General features: G+C 46.2%; 1 protein-coding gene across 1 annotated transcript in view; it reads left to right on the top strand.

Moving 5' to 3' along the window:
- The window catches only part of LOC121840603 (dedicator of cytokinesis protein 3-like), a 45,453-nt gene that overhangs the window by 12,791 nt on the left and 11,817 nt on the right, over nucleotides 1–20,845 (top strand). The window contains exons 8-13 of the mRNA XM_042304887.1: nucleotides 28–141; nucleotides 3,626–3,744; nucleotides 5,270–5,405; nucleotides 7,616–7,697; nucleotides 8,655–8,770; nucleotides 9,249–9,336. Coding sequence (XP_042160821.1) covers nucleotides 28–141; nucleotides 3,626–3,744; nucleotides 5,270–5,405; nucleotides 7,616–7,697; nucleotides 8,655–8,770; nucleotides 9,249–9,336 — 655 coding nt within the window. The remainder of the gene's footprint in view (nucleotides 1–27; nucleotides 142–3,625; nucleotides 3,745–5,269; nucleotides 5,406–7,615; nucleotides 7,698–8,654; nucleotides 8,771–9,248; nucleotides 9,337–20,845) is intronic.

Here is a 20,845-nt window from a genome sequence, read left to right as displayed (position 1 = left end):
TGAAGCTGTTGCTGTCTGCTGTTGTAGGTTTACATCCTGGGGGCGGGGCTTGCGGTCCATGACAAGCTGGTGCACCCTGAAATGCGTCCCCTGCACAAGAAGCTGATAGATCAGTTCCAGATGATGAGGAGCAGTCTCTATGTGAGTGACTTTTTCAGCAGTCTCTATGTCAGTGGCTTTTTTCAGCAGTCTCTATGTGAGTGTCTTTTTCAGCAGTCTCTATGTGAGTGGCTTTTTTTCAGCAGTCTCTCAAGATGCGTCCTTTGAGCCTTATCCACTTCTGTCTGGTGAAGTTGTTTCTAGAAGTATCTTCAGTCAGATATTCAATCATACACATAAATCTCCAGAGAGCGTTTTCCGCACTACTTGCCGGATGGAGGGATGCTGACAAGTGGTTTAAGGAACCGGCAGTCCCATGCTGTGACCCGGTTATTGCTGACGGCACAACGGGCTCAGAAATCATTCAGTACAGGTAGCCGGACTGACACTTTCTACATCTAGACTAGGGTCAACTCACTTTCTACATCTAAACTACAACTTTTCTACATCTAGACTAGGGTCAACTCCACTTTCTACATCTAGACTAGGGTCAACTCCACTTTCTACATCTAGACTAGGGTCAACTCCACTTTCTACATCTAGACTAGGGTCAACTCCACTTTCTACATCTAGACTAGGGTCAACTCCACTTTCTACATCTAGACTAGGGTCAACTCCACTTTCTACATCTAGACTAGGGTCAACTCCACTTTCTCTACATCTAGACAAGTTCCACAGACATGTGACTAACAGAAATGGAACTAATCTAGTGGGTCAACTCCCTGAACAACTAGGGGGGTCAACTCCACTTAAAATCAAAAGTTCCAACAATGTGACTAGTGGAATAATGTGTCCCTGAACAAAGGGGGGTTAAAATCAAACAGTGTGGCCACCAGCTGCATTAACCTCTTGATACTAGCCATCCCGGATCCGGGATCGTGAATACAGCCTCAAGCTCATTACCATAACGCAACGTTAACTATTCATGAAAATCGCAAATGGAATGAAATTAATATGCTAGCTCTCAAGCTTAGCCTTTTGTTAACAACACTGTCATCTCAGATTTTCAAAATATGCTTCTCAACCATAGCAAAACAAGCATTTGTGTAACAGCTAGTGTAGCTAGCGTAGCTAGCGTAGCATTTAGCGTTAGCATCAGCAGGCAACATTTTCACAAAAACAAGAAAAGCATTCAAATAAAATCATTTACCTTTGAAGAACTTCAGATGTTTTCAATGAGGAGACTCTCAGTTAGATAGCAAATGTTCAGTTTTTCCAAAAGGATTATTTGTTTAGGACAAATCGCTCTGTTTTGTTCATCACGTTTAGCTACGAAAAAAACCTGTATCCAGGAGTGTAATTATCCCCGCAGCTCATTAGCGTAACACAACGTTAACTATTCATGAAAATCGCAAATGAAATGAAATTAATGTGCTAGCTCTCAAGCTTAGCCTTTTGTTAACAACACTGTCATCTCAGATTTTCAAAATATGCTTCTCAACCATAGCAAAACAAGCATTTGTGTAACAGCTAGCGTAGCTAGCGTAGCATTTAGCGTTAGCATCAGCAGGCAACATTTTCACAAAAACCAGAAAAGCATTCAAATAAATCATTTACCTTTGAAGAACCTCAGATGTTTTCAATGAGGAGACTCTCAGTTAGATAGCAAATGCTCAGTTTTTCCTGAAAGATTATTTGTTTAGGAGAAATCGTCGCGTTTGGCTACCAAAAAAAACGGAAAATTCAGTCATCAAAACGCCAAACTTTTTTCCAAATTAACTCCATAATATCGACTGAAACATGGTAAACGTTGTTTAGAATCAATCCTCAAGGTGTTTTTCACATATCTCTTCGATGATATATCGTTCGTGGAAGTCTCCTCTCTCCCCTCAATCACATGGATCAATGCGTGCAGCTTGGAGATTACGCACCAATTTAGACAAAGGACACCGGGCGGACCCCTGGTAAATGTAGTCTCTTATGGCCAATCTTCCAATGATATGCCTACAAATACGTCACAATGCTGCAGACACCTTGGAGCAACGACAGAAAGGGCAGGCTCATTCCTGGCGCATTCACAGCCATATAAGGAGACAATGGAAAACAGAGCCTCAAAAATTCTGCTCATTTCCTGTTTGAAGTTTCATCTTGGTTTCTCCTGTAGCATGAGTTCTGTGGCACTCACAGATAATATCTTTGCAGTTTTGGAAACGTCAGAGTGTTTTCTTTCCAAAGCTGTCAATTATATGCATAGTCGAGCATCTTTTCGTGACAAAATATTGCGCTTAAAACGGGCACGTTTTTTAATCCATAAATTAAAAGAGCGCCCCCTATATCCAAGAAGTTAAGTACTGCAGTGCATCTCCTCCTCATGGACTGCACCAGATTTGCCAGTTCTTGCTGTGAGATGTTACCCCACTCTTCCACCAAGGCACCTGCAAGTTCCCAGACATTTTGGGGGGGAATGTCCCTAGCCCTCACCCTCCGATCCAACAGGTCCCAGATGTGCTCAATGGTATTGAGATCACGGCTCTTCGCTGACCATGGCAGAACACTGACATTCCTGTCTTGCAGGAAATCACACACAGAACGAGCAGTATGGCTTATGTCATTCATTGTCATTCTGGAGGGTCATGTCAGGATGAGCCTGCAGGAAGAGTACCACATGAGGGAGGAGGATGTCTTCCCTGTAATGCACAGCGTTGAGATTGCCTGCAATGACAACAAGCTCAGTCCGATGATTCTGTGACGCATCGCCCCAGACCATGACGGACTCTCCACCTCCAAATCGATCCCGTTCCAGAGTTCAGGCCTCGGTGTAACGCTCATTCCTTTGACGATAAAAGCGAATCCGACCATCACCCCTGGTGAGACAAAACCGCAACTCATCAGTGAAGTCCTGTCTCATCAGCCAGTTCTGTCTGGTCCAACGACAGTGGGTTTGTGCCCATAGGCGACGTTGTTGCTGGTGATGTCTTAGAAAAGGCCTACAAGCCCTCAGTCCAGCCTCTCTCAGCCTATTGCGGACAGTCTGAGCACTGATGGAGGGATTGTGCATTCCTGGTGTAACTCGGGCAGTTGTTGTTGCCATCCTGTACCTGTCCCACAGGTGTGATGTTCAGATGTACCGATCCTGTGCAGGTGTTGTTACACGTGGTCTGCCACTGTGAGGACGATCAGCTGTCCGTCCTGTCTCCCTGTAGCCCTGTCTTAGGCGTCTCACAGTACAGACATTGCAATTTATTGCCCTAGCCACATCTTTATGCCTCCTTACAGCATGCCTAAGACACGTTCTCGCAGATGAGCAGGGACCCTGGAAATCTTTATTTTGGTGTTTTTCAGAGTCAGTAGAAAGGCCTCTTTAGTGTCCTAAGTTTTCATAACTATGACCTTCATTTGCCTACCGTCTGTAAGCTGTTAGTGTATTAATGACCGTTGTTCCACCGGTGCATGTTCATTAATTGTTTATGGTTCATTGAACAAGCATGGGAAACCGTGTTTAAACCCTTTACAATGAAGATCTGTGAAGTTATTTTGACAGGGTCCTGAAAAAGGGACGTTTATTTAGTGCTTTCTCTCTCTACAGGGTCTGCCGGGACTGGACAAGCTGAGTCCTGCCTGTTCTAGTGTCAGCACCACAAGAGGCATCCTGGCTACGCACAGCCCCATGAGCCCTGACAGCTTCAAACTCATTCACAGGCACAGGTGAGGCATACACACAGAGATATGGTCACACACACACACACAGAGAGATATGGTCACACACAGAGAGATATGGTCACACACACACAGATATATGGTCACACACACACAGAGATATGGTCACACACACACACAGAGATATGGTCACAGACACACACAGAGATATGGTCACACACACACACATATATGGTCACACACACACACACACAGATATGGTCATACACACACACACAGATATGGTCACACACACACACACACACACACACACACACACACAGATATGGTCACACACACACACAGATATGGTCACACACACACACAGATATGGTCACACACACACACAGATATGGTCACACACACACACACACACAGATATGGTCACACACACACACACACACACACACACACAGATATGGTCACACACACACACACACACACAGATATGGTCACACACACACACAGATATGGTCACACACACACAGATATGGTCACACACACACACACAGATATGGTCACACACACACACACACACACACACAGATATGGTCACACACACACACACACACAGATATGGTCACACACACACACACACACACAGAGATATGGTCTCACACACACACACACAGATATGGTCACACACACACACACAGATATGGTCACACACACACACACAGATATGGTCACACACACACACAGATATGGTCACACACACACACACACACACACACACACACACACACACACACACACACACACACACAGATATGGTCACATACACACACAGATATGGTCACACACACACACAGATATGGTCACACACACACACACACACACACACACACACACACACACACACACACACACACACACAGATATGGACACACACACACACACACACACAGATATGGACACACACACACACACACAGATATGGACACACACACACACACACAGATATGGTCACACACACACACACACAGATATGGTCACGCACACACACACACACACAGATATGGTCACACGCACACACACACACACAGATATGGTCACACACACACACACACACAGATATGGTCACACACACACACACATACACACACACACACAGATATGGTCACACACACACACACAGATATATGGTCACACACACACACACACACAGATATGGTCACACACACACACACAGATATATGGTCACACACACACACACAGATATATGGTCACACACACACGCAGGCAAGCATACAATTCCATTCCTCTACCACAGATGATTTCAGTGCTCTCACGAGTCACGGCACAAATCTTCCCCCTCCCCGAACCTTCTCTCCCTCCAACCCCTCCCCAACTTTTCCTCCCTCCCTCCCACCCCTCTCCAACCTTTCATCCCTCCCTCCCCCCCCCCCTCCCTCCCTCCCTCCAACCCATCCCCAACCTTTCCTCACCCCTCTCTTCACCCTTCACTCCCCCACTCCACAACCCTCCCTCTCCATTCTCCCTCTCCCCCCCCCCCTCTCTCTCTCTCCCCCAGTCCACTGAATCTGCTGGGGTCTATCCGCCAGTCGTCCTCCTCACTGTCCTCTCACACCTCCAGCGAGACGGGTAACCTGGTGATCCTGACGGACAGCATGGTGATGGAACACCCCGAGGACGTCTACCGTATGCAGGTCTGTCTCTACGCCAGGGCAGTGCCTGCTGTACCCGCTGTACCATACCCACTATACCCACCTCACTGTACCGAACCCACCTCACTGTACTCTACCCACTGTACCCATCTCACTGTACCCACCTCACTGCAGCCACCTCACTGTACCATACCCACTGTACCCACCTCACTGTACCATACCCACTGTACCCACCTCACTGTACCATACCTGCTGTACACACCTCAATGTACTGTACCCACTGTACCCACCTAACTGTACCGTACCCACCTCACTCTACTCTACCCATTGTACCCACCTCACTGTACCCACCTCACTGTACTGTACCCACCTCACTGTACCATACCCACTGTACCAACCTCACTGTACCCACCTCACTGTACCGTACCCACCTCACTGTATCCACCTCACTGTACTCTACCCATTGTCCCCACCTCACTGTACCCACCTCACTGTACCATACCCACCTCACTGTACTCTACCCATTGTACCCACCTCCTGTACCCACCTGTACTGTACCCACCTCACTGTACTGTACCCACCTCACTGTACTGTACCCACCTCACTGTACCCATCTCACTGTACCCACCTCACTGTAGCCACCTCACTGTACTGTACCCACTGTACCCACCTCACTGTACCATACCCACTTTACCCACCTCACTGTACCGTACCCACCTCACTGTACTCTACCCATTGTACCCACCTCACTGTACCCACCTCACTGTACTGTACCCACCTCACTGTACTCTACCCACTGTACCCACCTCACTGTACCCACCTCACTGTACCATACCCACTGTACCCACCTCACTGTACCGTACCCACCTCACTGTACTCTACCCATTGTACCCACCTCACTGTACTGTACCCACCTCACTGTACTGTACCCACCTCACTGTACCCACCTCACTGTACCCATCTCACTGTACCCACCTCACTGTAGCCACCTCACTGTACTGTACCCACTGTACCCTACCCACCGTACCCACCTCACTGTACTCTACCCACTGTACCCACCTCACTGTACCCACCTCACTGTACCCACCTCACTGTACCGTAGCCACCTCACTGTACTGTACCCACCTCACTGTACCCACCTCACTGTACTGTACCTGCTGTACCCACCTCACCGTAGCCAACACACTGTACTGTACCCACTGTACCCACCTCACTGCACTGTAGCCACCTCACTGTACTGTACCCACCTAACTGTACTCTAGCCACGTCACTGTACCGTACCCACTGTACCCACCCCTCTGTACTGTACCCACTGTAGCTACCTCACTGTACAGTACCCACTGTACCCACCTAACTGTACTGTACCCACCTCACTATACTGTACCCACTGTACCCACCTCACTATACTGTACCCACCTCACTGTACTGTACCTGCTGTACCCACCTCACTGTACTGTACCCACCTCATTGTACTGTACCTCACTGTACCCACCTCACTGTACCCACCTCACTGTACCCACCTCACTGTACTGTACCTGCTGTACCCACCTCACTGTACCCACCTCACTGTACTGTACCTGCTGTACCCACCTCACTGTACTCTACCCACTGTACCCATCTCACTGTACCCACCTCACTGTACCAAACCCACCTCACTGTACTCTACCCACTGTACCCACCTCACTGTACCCACCTCACTGTACTCTACCCACTGTACCCACCTCACTGTACTGTACCCATCTCACTGTACCCACCTCACTGTACCAAACCCACCTCACTGTACTCTACCCACTGTACCCACCTCACTGTACCCACCTCACTGTACTCTACCCACTGTACCCACCTCACTGTACTGTACCCACCTCACTGTACCCACCTCACTGTACCCACCTCACTGTACTGTACCTGCTGTACCCACCTCACTGTACTGTACCTGCTGTACCCACCTCACTGTACTGTAGCCACCTCACTGTACCCACCTCACTGCACTGTACCTGCTGTACCCACCTCACTGTATATTTGTTTGTTTTCTGGCCCATTTACTGTAAATAATCTGGTTTCTGTCTCATTTTACTGTAAATAATCTGGTTTCTGGCTAATTTACTAAATAATCTGGTTTCTGGCTCATTTACTGTAAATAATCTGGTTTCTGGCTCATTTACTGTAAATAATCTGGTTCATGGCTCATTTACTGTAAATAATCTGGTTTCTGGCTCATTTACTGTAAGTATATTTTCTCTTTCTTGTCTCAGCCCAGTCCTTCGTCCTCCAGTCTGAGCTCCACCCACTCAGCCCCCTCCCAGATGATGAACTCTGCCCCCAACAGTATCAGAGGTAGGTTGTCTACTGTAGGTTGTCAGATCTTACTAGCAATGGGTTCAAACCCCTACTTTGTGTGGCTAGTTTCGATGCTCTGATCTCTGTCTAGTTGTGGTGTTCCTCTCTTGTCTCCTCTCAGTATCTCTGTCTCCTCTCAGTATCTCTGTCCAGTTGTGATGCTGAGTTCCTCTCTGTCTCCTCTCAGTATCTCTGTCTCCTCTCAGTATCTCTGTCTCCTCTCAGTATCTCTGTCTCCTCTCAGTATCTCTGTCTAGTTGTGATGCTGTGTTCCTCTCTGTCTCCTCTCAGTATCTCTGTCTAGTTGTGATGCTGAGTTCCTCTCTGTCTCCTCTCAGTATCTCTGTCTCCTCTCAGTATCTCTGTCTCCTCTCAGTATCTCTGTCTCCTCTCAGTATCTCTGTCTCCTCTCAGTATCTCTGTCTCCTCTCAGTATCTCTGTCTCCTCTCAGTATCTCTGTCTCCTCTCAGTATCTCTGTCTAGTTGTGATGTTCTGTTCCTCTCTTGTCTCCTCTCAGTATCTCTGTCTAGTTGTGATGCTGTATTCCTCTCTGTCTCCTCTCAGTATCTCTGTCTCCTCTCAGTATCTCTGTCTAGTTGTGATGCTGTGTTCCTCTCTGTCTCCTCTCAGTATCTCTGTCTCCTCTCAGTATCTCTGTCTCCTCTCAGTATCTCTGTCTTGTTGTGATGTTCTGTTCCTCTCTGTCTCCTCTCAGTATCTCTGTCTCCTCTCAGTATCTCTGTCTAGTTGTGATGCTGAGTTCCTCTCTGTCTCCTCTCAGTATCTCTGTCTAGTTGTGATGTTCTGTTCCTCTCTGTCTCCTCTCAGTATCTCTGTCTAGTTGTGATGCTGTGTTCCTCTCTGTCTCCTCTCAGTATCTCTGTCTCCTCTCAGTATCTCTGTCTAATTTCGATGCTCTGTTCCTCTCTGTGTCCTCTGCCCTCTGTGGTAGGCTCCCCGTCGCTGCCAGAAAAATACAGACACAACCGTGAGATGTTGATGCTGCTGCCTCTGCACCGTGAGAGACCCAGCTCTGCTATGTACCCCAACATCACTGAGAACGGACAGGTACAGCTACTATTGGCTTGGCCCACGCTTCTCCGCTTCGCTTCAATCTCTATCTTCTCTGGGCCCTTATCCACAAAGAATCTCAGAGTATTAGTCTAGGATCAGTTCCCCCCTTTGTTTTCCCTTTTAGATCATAATCAGTATGATTATATGGGCAGATCCTAGGTCAGTACTTCTTCTACTCTGCTTCAATCACTATCTCTTTAGATCTTCCTATTGGAATGTAATGAAATACTTCCTGGTACTGCCAGAGTAGGATGACCCTCAGCTCTGGGTCTAGTACCTCACCTTATGTTCTTCCTGTTCCTGCTTGCTTTTTTTAGGCCAGGTAATTGTAAAAAAAATAATAATAATAATATTTTTTTAACTATTTGTGACAACTGCTGATGTAAAAAATAAAAGTTTTTAAAAAAGGGCTTTATAAATACCTTTTGATTTGGTTCATTGATTGGTTGATGTGTCTTTTCTGTGTCTCCAGCCAACTAACTTCCAGCGAGCGTTGTTCCACCAGGTGATTGGTCCGTGCAAGCCCTGTAGCGACCCTAACCTGTCTGTAGCGGAGAAAGGTACTGTTGTCCTGCCTGTCCTCAGCTTATTGCCCTTCAGTCTGACCTTGAGTCTGTTGCGTTAGACATACAGAACTTGGCCTATATATAAAAAGGGACATCGCTGCGTACGTCTGATGATAGTCTGTAAGTAGTTTTGTTGCTGCGTTGACTAAAAGTATAAATTCATGAGTGCAGATATTCTGTGAGTCTGTCTGTCTGTAATCCTTCATCACACACCTTCCATCTCTTCTGTCAGTCTGTCTGTAATCCTTCATCACACACCTTCCATCTCTTCTGTCTGTAATCCTTCATCACACACCTTCCATCTCTTCTGTCTGTAGTCCTTCATCACACACCTTCCATCTCTACTGTCTGTAGTCCTTCATCACACACCTTCCATCTCTTCTGTCTGTAGTCCTTCATCACACACTTTCCATCTCTTCTGTCTGTAATCCTTCATCACACACCTTCCGTCTCTTCAGTCTGTCTGTCTGTAATACTTCATCACACACCTTCCATCTCTTCTGTCTGTAATCCTTCATCACACACCTTCTGTCTCTTCAGTCTGTCTGTCTGTCTGTAATACTTCATCACACACCTTCCATCTCTTCTGTCTGTAATCCTTCATCATACACCTTCCATCTCTTCTGTCAGTCTGTCTGTAATCCTTCATCACACACCTTCCATCTCTTCTGTCTGTAATCCTTCATCACACACCTTCCATCTCTTCTGTCTGTAATACTTCATCACACACCTTCCATCTCTTCTGTCTGTAATCCTTCATCATACACCTTCCATCTCTTCTGTCTGTAATACTTCATCATACACCTTCCATCTCTTCTGTCTGTAATACTTCATCACACACCTTCCATCTCTTCTGTCTGTAATACTTCATCACACACCTTCCATCTCTTCTGTCTGTAATCCTTCATCATACACCTTCCATCTCTTCTGTCAGTCTGTCTGTAATCCTTCATCACACACCTTCCATCTCTTCTGTCTGTAATACTTCATCACACACCTTCCATCTCTACTGTCTGTAATACTTCATCATACACCTTCCATCTCTTCTGTCTGTAATACTTCATCATACACCTTCCATCTCTTCTGTCTGTAATACTTCATCATACACCTTCCATCTCTTCTGTCTGTAATCCTTCATCATACACCTTCCATCTCTTCTGTCTGTAATCCTTCATCATACACCTTCCATCTCTTCTGTCAGTCTGTCTGTAATCCTTCATCACACACCTTCCATCTCTTCTGTCTGTAATACTTCATCATACACCTTCCATCTCTTCTGTCAGTCTGTCTGTAATCCTTCATCACACACCTTCCATCTCTTCTGTCTGTAATACTTCATCATACACCTTCCATCTCTTCTGTCTGTAATACTTCATCATACACCTTCCATCTCTTCTGTCTGTAATACTTCATCATACACCTTCCATCTCTTCTGTCTGTAATCCTTCATCATACACCTTCCATCTCTTCTGTCAGTCTGTCTGTAATCCTTCATCACACACCTTCCATCTCTTCTGTCTGTAATACTTCATCATACACCTTCCATCTCTTCTGTCTGTAATACTTCATCATACACCTTCCATCTCTTCTGTCTGTAATACTTCATCATACACCTTCCATCTCTTCTGTCTGTAATACTTCATCACACACCTTCCATCTCTTCTGTCTGTAATACTTCATCACACACCTTCCATCTCTTCTGTCTGTAATACTTCATCACACACCTTCCATCTCTTCTGTCAGTCTGTCTGTTCAGTCGTCTGCTTTATCTGTTGATTCAGTCAAGGCAGTTCACTGAACCTCCTAATACTTCAGCTGGTTTAATCCACAGTATCTTCAGCCTATAGATATCCCACTGTGGATAATTTGTAGAGAAGAGCCCAGTCAGCACCAACTCATTGCTATGACGAAAGCCCTTTGTCAGCTCAGAGTTTATAGAAGGTGATAACAAACTCTTATTCAGAGTTTATAGGAGGTGATAACCTACTCTTATTCAGAGTTTATAGAAGGTGATAACCAACTCTTGAACAGAGTTTATAGGAGGTGATAACCAACTCTTATTCAGAGTTTATAGGAGGTGGTAACCAACTCTTGAACAGAGTTTATAGGAGGTGATAACCAACTCTTTTTCAGAGTTTATAGAAGGTGATAACCAACTCTTTTCAGAGTTTATAGAAGGTGGTTGTCACGCCCTGGTCAAAGTATTTTGTGTTTATCTTTACGTATTTGGTCAGGCCAGGGTGGGGCATGGGGTTTTGGTAATTGTGGTGTGTTTGTCTTGGGGTTTTGGTGGTGGTATTGGGATTGTAGCTTAGTGGGTTGTCTAGCAAAGTCTATGGCTGTCTGGAGTGGTTCTCAATCAGAGGCAGGTGCTTATCGTTGTCTCTGATTGGGAACCATATTTAGGCAGCCATATTCTTTGAGTTTGTTGTGGGTGATTGTCCTTAGTGTCCTATGTGTACTCTCGGTTAGTTTGCACTAGATAGGCTGTTTCGGTTTCGATTACGTTTATTGTTTTGTGTAGTGTTCGTGTTTCTTTGTTTGATTAAACATGAATCTCAATCGACACGCTGCAGTTTGGTCCGACTCTCCTTCATCACCACTAGAAAACCGTTACAGAATCACCCACCAACCAAGGACCAAGCGGCGTGGTAAACAGAGGCAACAGCAGCAGCAGGAGAAGCGACAGGTGCAGCAGGAGCAACAGCAGCAGCAGCAAAGGCAGCAGCAGGAGAAGCAACAGAGGCAGCAGCAGCATTGGGAGAGGCTGCACTCTTTGGATAAATGGACTTGGGAGGAGATCCTTGACGGACAAGGACCCTGGGCAGAGCCATGGATGGAATTGGAGCTGTCGGCGAAGCAGAGTGCTGAGTCTGAGAGTGTGGAGGATGTATTGGACAGAGTAGAAAGAAAGCTGTGGGCTTGGCATAGCATGCACGGCATACTAGTGCCAGCACCACGCATCAGGCCTACAGTGCGTCCCACCTGTTCAGCGCTGCCGGAGCCTTTCTCCTCTACAGCGCTGCTGGAGTCTCCCGCCTGTTCAGCGCAGCCAGAGCCTTTCTCCTCTCCTGCACGGCCGGAGTCTCCCGCCTGTTCAGTGCAGCCAGTCTACAAGGAGCTGCCAGTCTGCACGGAGCTGCCAGTCTGCACGGAGCTGCCAGTCTGCACGGAGCTGCCAGTCTGCACGGAGCTGCCAGTCTGCAAGGAGCTGTCAGTCTGCACGGAGCTGCTAGTCTGCACGGAGCTGCCGGTCTGCACGGAGCTGCCAGTCTGCACGGAGCTGTCAGTCTGCAAGGAGCTGCCAGTCTGCACGGAGCTGCCAGTCTGCACGGAGCTGCCAGTCTGCACGGAGCTACCAGTCTGCAAGGAGCTGCCAGTCTGTAAGGAGCTGCCAGTCTGCACGGAGCCGCCAGAGCTGCCAGTCTGTAAGAAGCCGCCAGAGCTGTCAGCCTACATGGAGCAGCCAGAGCCGCCAGTCAGCGTGGAACAGCCAGAGCCGCCAGTCAGCATGGAGCAGCCAGAGCTGTCAGTCTACATGAAGCAGCCCGAGCTGCCAGTCTGCATGAAGCAGCCAGTCTACATGGAGCAGCCAGAGCTGTCAGTCTACATGAAGCAGCCCGAGCTGCCAGTCTGCATGAAGCAGCCAGTCTACATGGAGCAGCCAGAGCTGTCAGTCTGCATGAAGCAGCCAGAGCTGTCAGTCTGCATAGAGCTGTCAGTCTGCAAGGAGCTGTCAGTCTGCAAGGAGCTGTCAGGCTGCAAGGAGCTGTCAGTCTGCAAGGAGCTGTCAGTCTGCAAGGAGCTGTCAGTCTGCACGGAGCTGTCAGTCTGCAAGGAACTGTCAGTCTGCGAGGAGCAGCAAGTGCCGCCAGTCTGCCCAGCGCCGCCAGTGCCCCCAGTCTGCCCAGCGTCACCAGTCTGCCCAGCGCCGTCAGTCTGCCCAGCGCCGCCAGTCTGCCCAGCGCCGCCAGTCTGCCCAGCGCCGCCAGTCTGCCCAGCGCCGCCAGTCTGCCCAGCGTCGCCAGTCTGCCTAGCGTCGCCAGTCTGCCCAGCGTCGCCAGTCTGCCCAGCGCCGCCAGTCTGCCCAGCGTCGCCAGTCTGCCTAGCGTCGCCGGTCTGCCCAGCGCCCGGTCTGCCCAGCGCCGCCGGTCTGCCCAGCCCCGCCGGTCTGCCCAGTGCCGCCAGGCTGCCCAGCGCCGCCAGATCTGCCAGTCAGCCAGACTCTTCCAGATCTGCCAGTCAACCAGACTCTTCCAGATCTGCCAGTCAACCAGACTCTTCCAGATCTGCCAGTCAACCAGACTCTTCCAGATCTGCCAGTCAACCAGACTCTTCCAGATCTGCCAGTCAACCAAACTCTTCCAGATCTGCCAGTCAACCAGACTCTACCAGATCTGCCAGTCAACCAGACCCTTCCAGATCTGCCAGTCAATCAGACTCTTCCAGATCCGCCAGTCAGCTGGGATCTGCCAGAACTGCCAGTCGACCAGGATCCGCCAGTCGACCAGGATCCGCCAGTCGACCAGGATCCGCCAGTCGACCAGGATCCGCCAGTCGGCCAGGATCCGCCAGTCGGCCAGGATCCGCCAGTCGGCCAGGATCCGCCAGAACTGCCAGTCGGCCAGGATCCGCCAGAACTGCCAGTCGGCCAGGATCCGCCAGTCGGCCAGGATCCGCCAGAACTGCCAGTCGGCCAGGATCTGCCAGTCGTCCAGGATCTGCCAGTCAGCCAGGATCCGCCAGTCTGCCAGGATCAGTTAGATCCGCCATTCAGCCAGGATCCGCCAGTCTGCCAGGATCCGCCAGTCTGCCAGGATCCGCCAGTCTGCCAGGATCAGTTAGATCCGCCAGTCTGCCAGGATCCGCCAGTCTGCCAGGATCCGCCAGTCTGCCAGGATCCGCCAGTCTGCCAGGATCCGCCAGAAGTGCCAGTCAGCCAGGATCTGCCGGAACCACCAGCCAGCCAGGATCTGGTAGATCCATCAACCTGCCTGAGCTTCCTCTCACTCCTGAGCTTCCTCTCGGTCCCGAGCTTCCTCTCGGTCCCGAGCTTCCCCTCGGTCCCGAGCTTCCCCTCGGTCCCGAGCTTCCCCTCGGTCCCGAGCTACCTCAGTCCAGTGGGGCCCGTTGTTAGGTTTCCTAGGCCAAGGTTAGCGGCGAGGGTCGCCACTCAAGGGACACTAAGGAGGTGGACTAAGACAATTATGGAATGGGGTCCACGTCCAGCGCCAGAGCCACCACCGCGGACAGATGCCCACCCAGACCCTCCCTACAGGTTTAGGTTGTGCGTTCGGGAGTCCGCACCTTAGGGGGTTCTGTCACGCCCTGGTCAAAGTATTTTGTGTTTATCTTTATGTATTTGGTCAGGCCAGGGTGGGGCATGGGGTTTTGGTAATTGTGGTGTGTTTGTCTTGGGGTTTTGGTGGTGGTATTGGGATTGTAGCCTAGTGGGTTATCTAGCAAAGTCTATGGCTGTCTGGAGTGGTTCTCAATCAGAGGCAGGTGCTTATCGTTGTCTCTGATTGGGAACCATATTTAGGCAGCCATATTCTTTGAGTTTGTCGTGGGTGATTGTCCTTAGTGTCCTATGTGTACTCTCGGTTAGTTTGCACTAGATAGGCTGTTTCGGTTTCGATTACGTTTATTGTTTTGTGTAGTGTTCGTGTTTCTTTGTTTGATTAAACATGAATCTCAATCGACACGCTGCAGTTTGGTCCGACTCTCCTTCATCACCACTAGAAAACCGTTACAGTGGTAACCAACTCTTGAACAGAGTTTATAGGAGGTGATAACCAACTCTTGAACAGAGTTTATAGGAGGTGGTAACCAACTCTTATTCAGAGTTTATAGAAGGTGATAACCAACTCTTATTCAGAGTTTATAGAAGGTGATAACCAACTCTTATTCAGAATTTATAGGAGGTGATAACCTACTCTTATTCAGAGTTTATAGAAGGTGATAACCAACTCTTGAACAGAGTTTATAGAAGATGATAACCAACTCTTATTCAGAGTTTAGAGGAGATGATAACCAACTCGTATTCAGAGTTTATAGGAGGTGGTAACCAACTCTTGAACAGAGTTTATAGGAGGTGATAACCAACTCTTATTCAGAGTTTATAGGAGGTGGTACCCAACTCTTGAACAGAGTTTATAGGAGGTGGTAACCAACTCTTGAACAGAGTTTATAGGAGGTGGTAACCAACTCTTGAACAGAGTTTATAGGAGGTGGTAACCAACTCTTGAACAGAGTTTATAGGAGGTGGTAACCAACTCTTGAACAGAGTTTATAGGAGGTGGTAACCAACTCTTGAACAGAGTTTATAGGAGGTGGTAACCAACTCTTGAACAGAGTTTATAGGAGGTGGTAACCAACTCTTGAACAGAGTTTATAGGAGGTGGTAACCAACTCTTGAACAGAGTTTATAGGAGGTGGTAACCAACTCTTGAACAGAGTTTATAGGAGGTGGTAACCAACTCTTATTCAGAGTTTATAGAAGGTGATAACCAACACTTCTACATTTCTCCCCTTCATCTATGTGTGGTACTGGTATGTTATTGGTCAACCCTGTAAGTCAACATAAACACAATGAATGATACATATTAACAACCCTAAACAATTATGAAAAATGCAACACATTACATTACAATGCATTACAAACGCCACCATTACAGAACATTGGCTACATTAATATATAAAAAAACATGAACTGACACACACCCAGAGAAAATCCTTTAATGTAGAGGTGCTGAGTAACAGCGAATAAACTTTAAGCTATAAAAATAGAGTCACACACCCTATATATAAACTCCCAGTAATTTATTAATTTAGTAATTACTGGGAGTTTATATAGAGAGAGTGTGCGACTCTCTTTATTTTTTTATAGATTAATATTACTAACATCGCTGTAAATGCCTTCAATATTAACAAAAGGATGATGATGATGATGACGATGATGAAGATTTTTGATGGTGATAGTTTTTATTTTATTGTATTGATGATATTGTGTAAATACAACATGTCTCTCCACTGCAGTCCTAATCTCGGATCAACACAGAACTAAAATATTGCTGATGATTAATGATGATTCAGGGTTAATTAATTAGATGATTAAGTTCTGAGGGGACGTGTTAGAAAACAAAACGAGAAGCGGAAGCAGGGCTGTAGCTCCACCCAGCTTCTTTTTTTTCAAATTAGGGGAGAGTCTATGTGCCAAATGTCCCCTCCACTTCTGAAATTTGCAATATGTGAACACATCATGATTTGTCCAAATGATATGTGCACCGGAAACAAAGTTCCTCGTTAGTCGGCTCATCCCACAGTCTGTTGACAGAAGCTACTATATCAGTTATGTTATCCCACAGTCTGTTGACAGACTCTATGATATCAGTTATGTTATCCCACAGTCTGTTGACAGACACTATGATATCAGTTATGTTATCCCACAGTCTGTTGACAGACACTACGATATCAGTTATGTTATCCCACAGTCTGTTGACAGACACTATGATATCAGTTATGTTATCCCACAGTCTGTTGACAGACACTATGATATCAGTTATGTTATCCCACAGTCTGTTGACAGACACTATGATATCAGTTATGTTATCCCACAGTCTGTTGACAGACGCTATGATATCAGTTATGTTATCCCACAGTCTGTTGACAGACGCTACGATATCAGTTATGTTATCCCACAGTCTGTTGACAGACGCTACGATATCAGTTATGTTATCCCACAGTCTGTTGACAGACACTACTATATCAGTTATGTTATCCCACAGTCTGTTGACAGACACTACTATATCAGTTATGTTATCCCACAGTCTGTTGAAAGACGCTACTATATCAGTTATGTTATCCCACAGTCTGTTGACAGACACTACTATATCAGTTATGTTATCCCACAGTCTGTTGACAGGCACTATGATATCAGTTATGTTATCCCACAGTCTGTTGACAGACACTATGATATCAGTTATGTTATCCCACTGTCTGTTGACAGACACTGCGATATCAGTTATGTTATCCCACAGTCTGTTGACAGACGCTACGATATCAGTTATGTTATCCCACAGTCTGTTGACAGACGCTACGATATCAGTTATGTTATCCCACAGACTGTTGACAGACGCTACGATATCAGTTATATTATCCCACAGTCTGTTGACAGACGCTACGATATCAGTTATGTTATCCCACAGTCTGTTGACAGACGCTACGATATCAGTTATGTTATCCCACAGTCTGTTGACAGACGCTACGATATCAGTTATGTTATCCCACAGTCTGTTGAGACACTACTATATCAGTTATGTTATCCCACAGTCTGTTGACAGACACTACTATATCAGTTATGTTATCCCACAGTCTGTTGACAGACGCTACGATATCAGTTATGTTATCCCACAGTCTGTTGACAGACGCTACGATATCAGTTATGTTATCCCACAGTCTGTTGACAGACACTACTACTATATCAGTTATGTTATCCCACAGTCTGTTGACAGACACTACTATATCAGTTATGTTATCCCACAGTCTGTTGACAGACACTATGATATCAGTTATGTTATCCCACAGTCTGTTGACAGACGCTATGATATCAGTTATGTTATCCCACAGTCTGTTGACAGACGCTACGATATCAGTTATGTTATCCCACAGTCTGTTGACAGACGCTACGATATCAGTTATGTTATCCCACAGTCTGTTGACAGACACTACTATATCAGTTATGTTATCCCACAGTCTGTTGACAGACACTACTATATCAGTTATGTTATCCCACAGTCTGTTGACAGACGCTACGATATCAGTTATGTTATCCCACAGTCTGTTGAAAGACGCTACTATATCAGTTATGTTATCCCACAGTCTGTTGACAGACACTACTATATCAGTTATGTTATCCCACAGTCTGTTGACAGGCACTATGATATCAGTTATGTTATCCCACAGTCTGTTGACAGACACTATGATATCAGTTATGTTATCCCACTGTCTGTTGACAGACACTGCGATATCAGTTATGTTATCCCACAGTCTGTTGACAGACGCTACGATATCAGTTATGTTATCCCACAGTCTGTTGACAGACGCTACGATATCAGTTATGTTATCCCACAGACTGTTGACAGACGCTACGATATCAGTTATATTATCCCACAGTCTGTTGACAGACGCTACGATATCAGTTATGTTATCCCACAGTCTGTTGACAGACGCTACGATATCAGTTATGTTATCCCACAGTCTGTTGACAGACGCTACGATATCAGTTATGTTATCCCACAGTCTGTTGACAGACACTACTATATCAGTTATGTTATCCCACAGTCTGTTGACAGACACTACTATATCAGTTATGTTATCCCACAGTCTGTTGACAGACGCTACGATATCAGTTATGTTATCCCACAGTCTGTTGACAGACGCTACGATATCAGTTATGTTATCCCACAGTCTGTTGACAGACACTACTACTATATCAGTTATGTTATCCCACAGTCTGTTGACAGACACTATGATATCAGTTATGTTATCCCACAGTCTGTTGACAGGCACTATGATATCAGTTATGTTATCCCACAGTCTGTTGACAGACACTATGATATCAGTTATGTTATCCCACTGTCTGTTGACAGACACTGCGATATCAGTTATGTTATCCCACAGTCTGTTGACAGACGCTACGATATCAGTTATGTTATCCCACAGTCTGTTGACAGACGCTACGATATCAGTTATGTTATCCCACAGACTGTTGACAGACGCTACGATATCAGTTATGTTATCCCACAGTCTGTTGACAGACGCTACGATATCAGTTATGTTATCCCACAGTCTGTTGACAGACGCTATGATATCAGTTATGTTATCCCACAGTCTGTTGACAGGCACTATGATATCAGTTATGTTATCCCACAGTCTGTTGACAGACACTACGATATCAGTTATGTTATCCCACAGTCTATTTACAGACACTACGATATCAGTTATGTTATCCCACAGTCTGTTGACAGGCACTATGATATCAGTTATGTTATCCCACAGTCTGTTGACAGACACTATGATATCAGTTATGTTATCCCACAGTCTGTTGACAGACGCTATGATATCAGTTATGTTATCCCACAGTCTGTTGACAGACGCTACGATATCAGTTATGTTATCCCACAGTCTGTTGACAGACGCTATGATATCAGTTATGTTATCCCACAGTCTGTTGACAGACGCTACGATATCAGTTATGTTATCCCACAGTCTGTTGACAGACACTATGATATCAGTTATGTTATCCCACAGTCTGTTGACAGACACTACGATATCAGTTATGTTATCCCACAGTCTGTTGACAGACACTACTATATCAGTTATGTTATCCCACAGTCTGTTGACAGACACTACTATATCAGTTATGTTATCCCACAGTCTGTTGACAGACGCTACGATATCAGTTATTTTATCCCACAGTCTGTTGACAGACGCTACGATATCAGTTATGTTATCCCACAGTCTGTTGACAGACGCTACGATATCAGTTATGTTATCCCACAGTCTGTTGACAGACACTATGATATCAGTTATGTTATCCCACAGTCTGTTGACAGGCATTATGATATCAGTTATGTTATCCCACAGTCTGTTGACAGACACTATGATATCAGTTATGTTATCCCACAGTCTGTTGACAGACGCTACGATATCAGTTATGTTATCCCACAGTCTGTTGACAGGCACTATGATATCAGTTATGTTATCCCACAGTCTGTTGACAGGCACTATGATATCAGTTATGTTATCCCACAGTCTGTTGACAGACACTACGATATCAGTTATGTTATCCCACAGTCTATTTACAGACACTACGATATCAGTTATGTTATCCCACAGTCTGTTGACAGGCTCTATGATATCAGTTATGTTATCCCAGAGTCTGTTGACAGACACTATGATATCAGTTATGTTATCCCACAGTCTGTTGACAGACACTACTATATCAGTTATGTTATCCCACAGTCTGTTGACAGACGCTACGATATCAGTTATGTTATCCCACAGTCTGTTGACAGACGCTACGATATCAGTTATGTTATCCCACAGTCTGTTGACAGACACTACTACTATATCAGTTATGTTATCCCACAGTCTGTTGACAGACACTATGATATCAGTTATGTTATCCCACAGTCTGTTGACAGGCACTATGATATCAGTTATGTTATCCCACAGTCTGTTGACAGACACTATGATATCAGTTATGTTATCCCACTGTCTGTTGACAGACACTGCGATATCAGTTATGTTATCCCACATTCTGTTGACAGACACTATGATATCAGTTATGTTATCCCACAGTCTGTTGACAGGCACTATGATATCAGTTATGTTATCCCACAGTCTGTTGACAGACACTATGATATCAGTTATGTTATCCCACTGTCTGTTGACAGACACTGCGATATCAGTTATGTTATCCCACAGTCTGTTGACAGAC

This window comes from Oncorhynchus tshawytscha, linkage group LG02 (assembly GCF_018296145.1).
Source record: "Oncorhynchus tshawytscha isolate Ot180627B linkage group LG02, Otsh_v2.0, whole genome shotgun sequence".
NCBI classification, from domain to species: Eukaryota; Metazoa; Chordata; class Actinopteri; order Salmoniformes; family Salmonidae; genus Oncorhynchus; species Oncorhynchus tshawytscha.
Note: the sequence above shows the minus strand (reverse complement) of the source record. Positions and strands in the feature narration are given on the sequence as shown.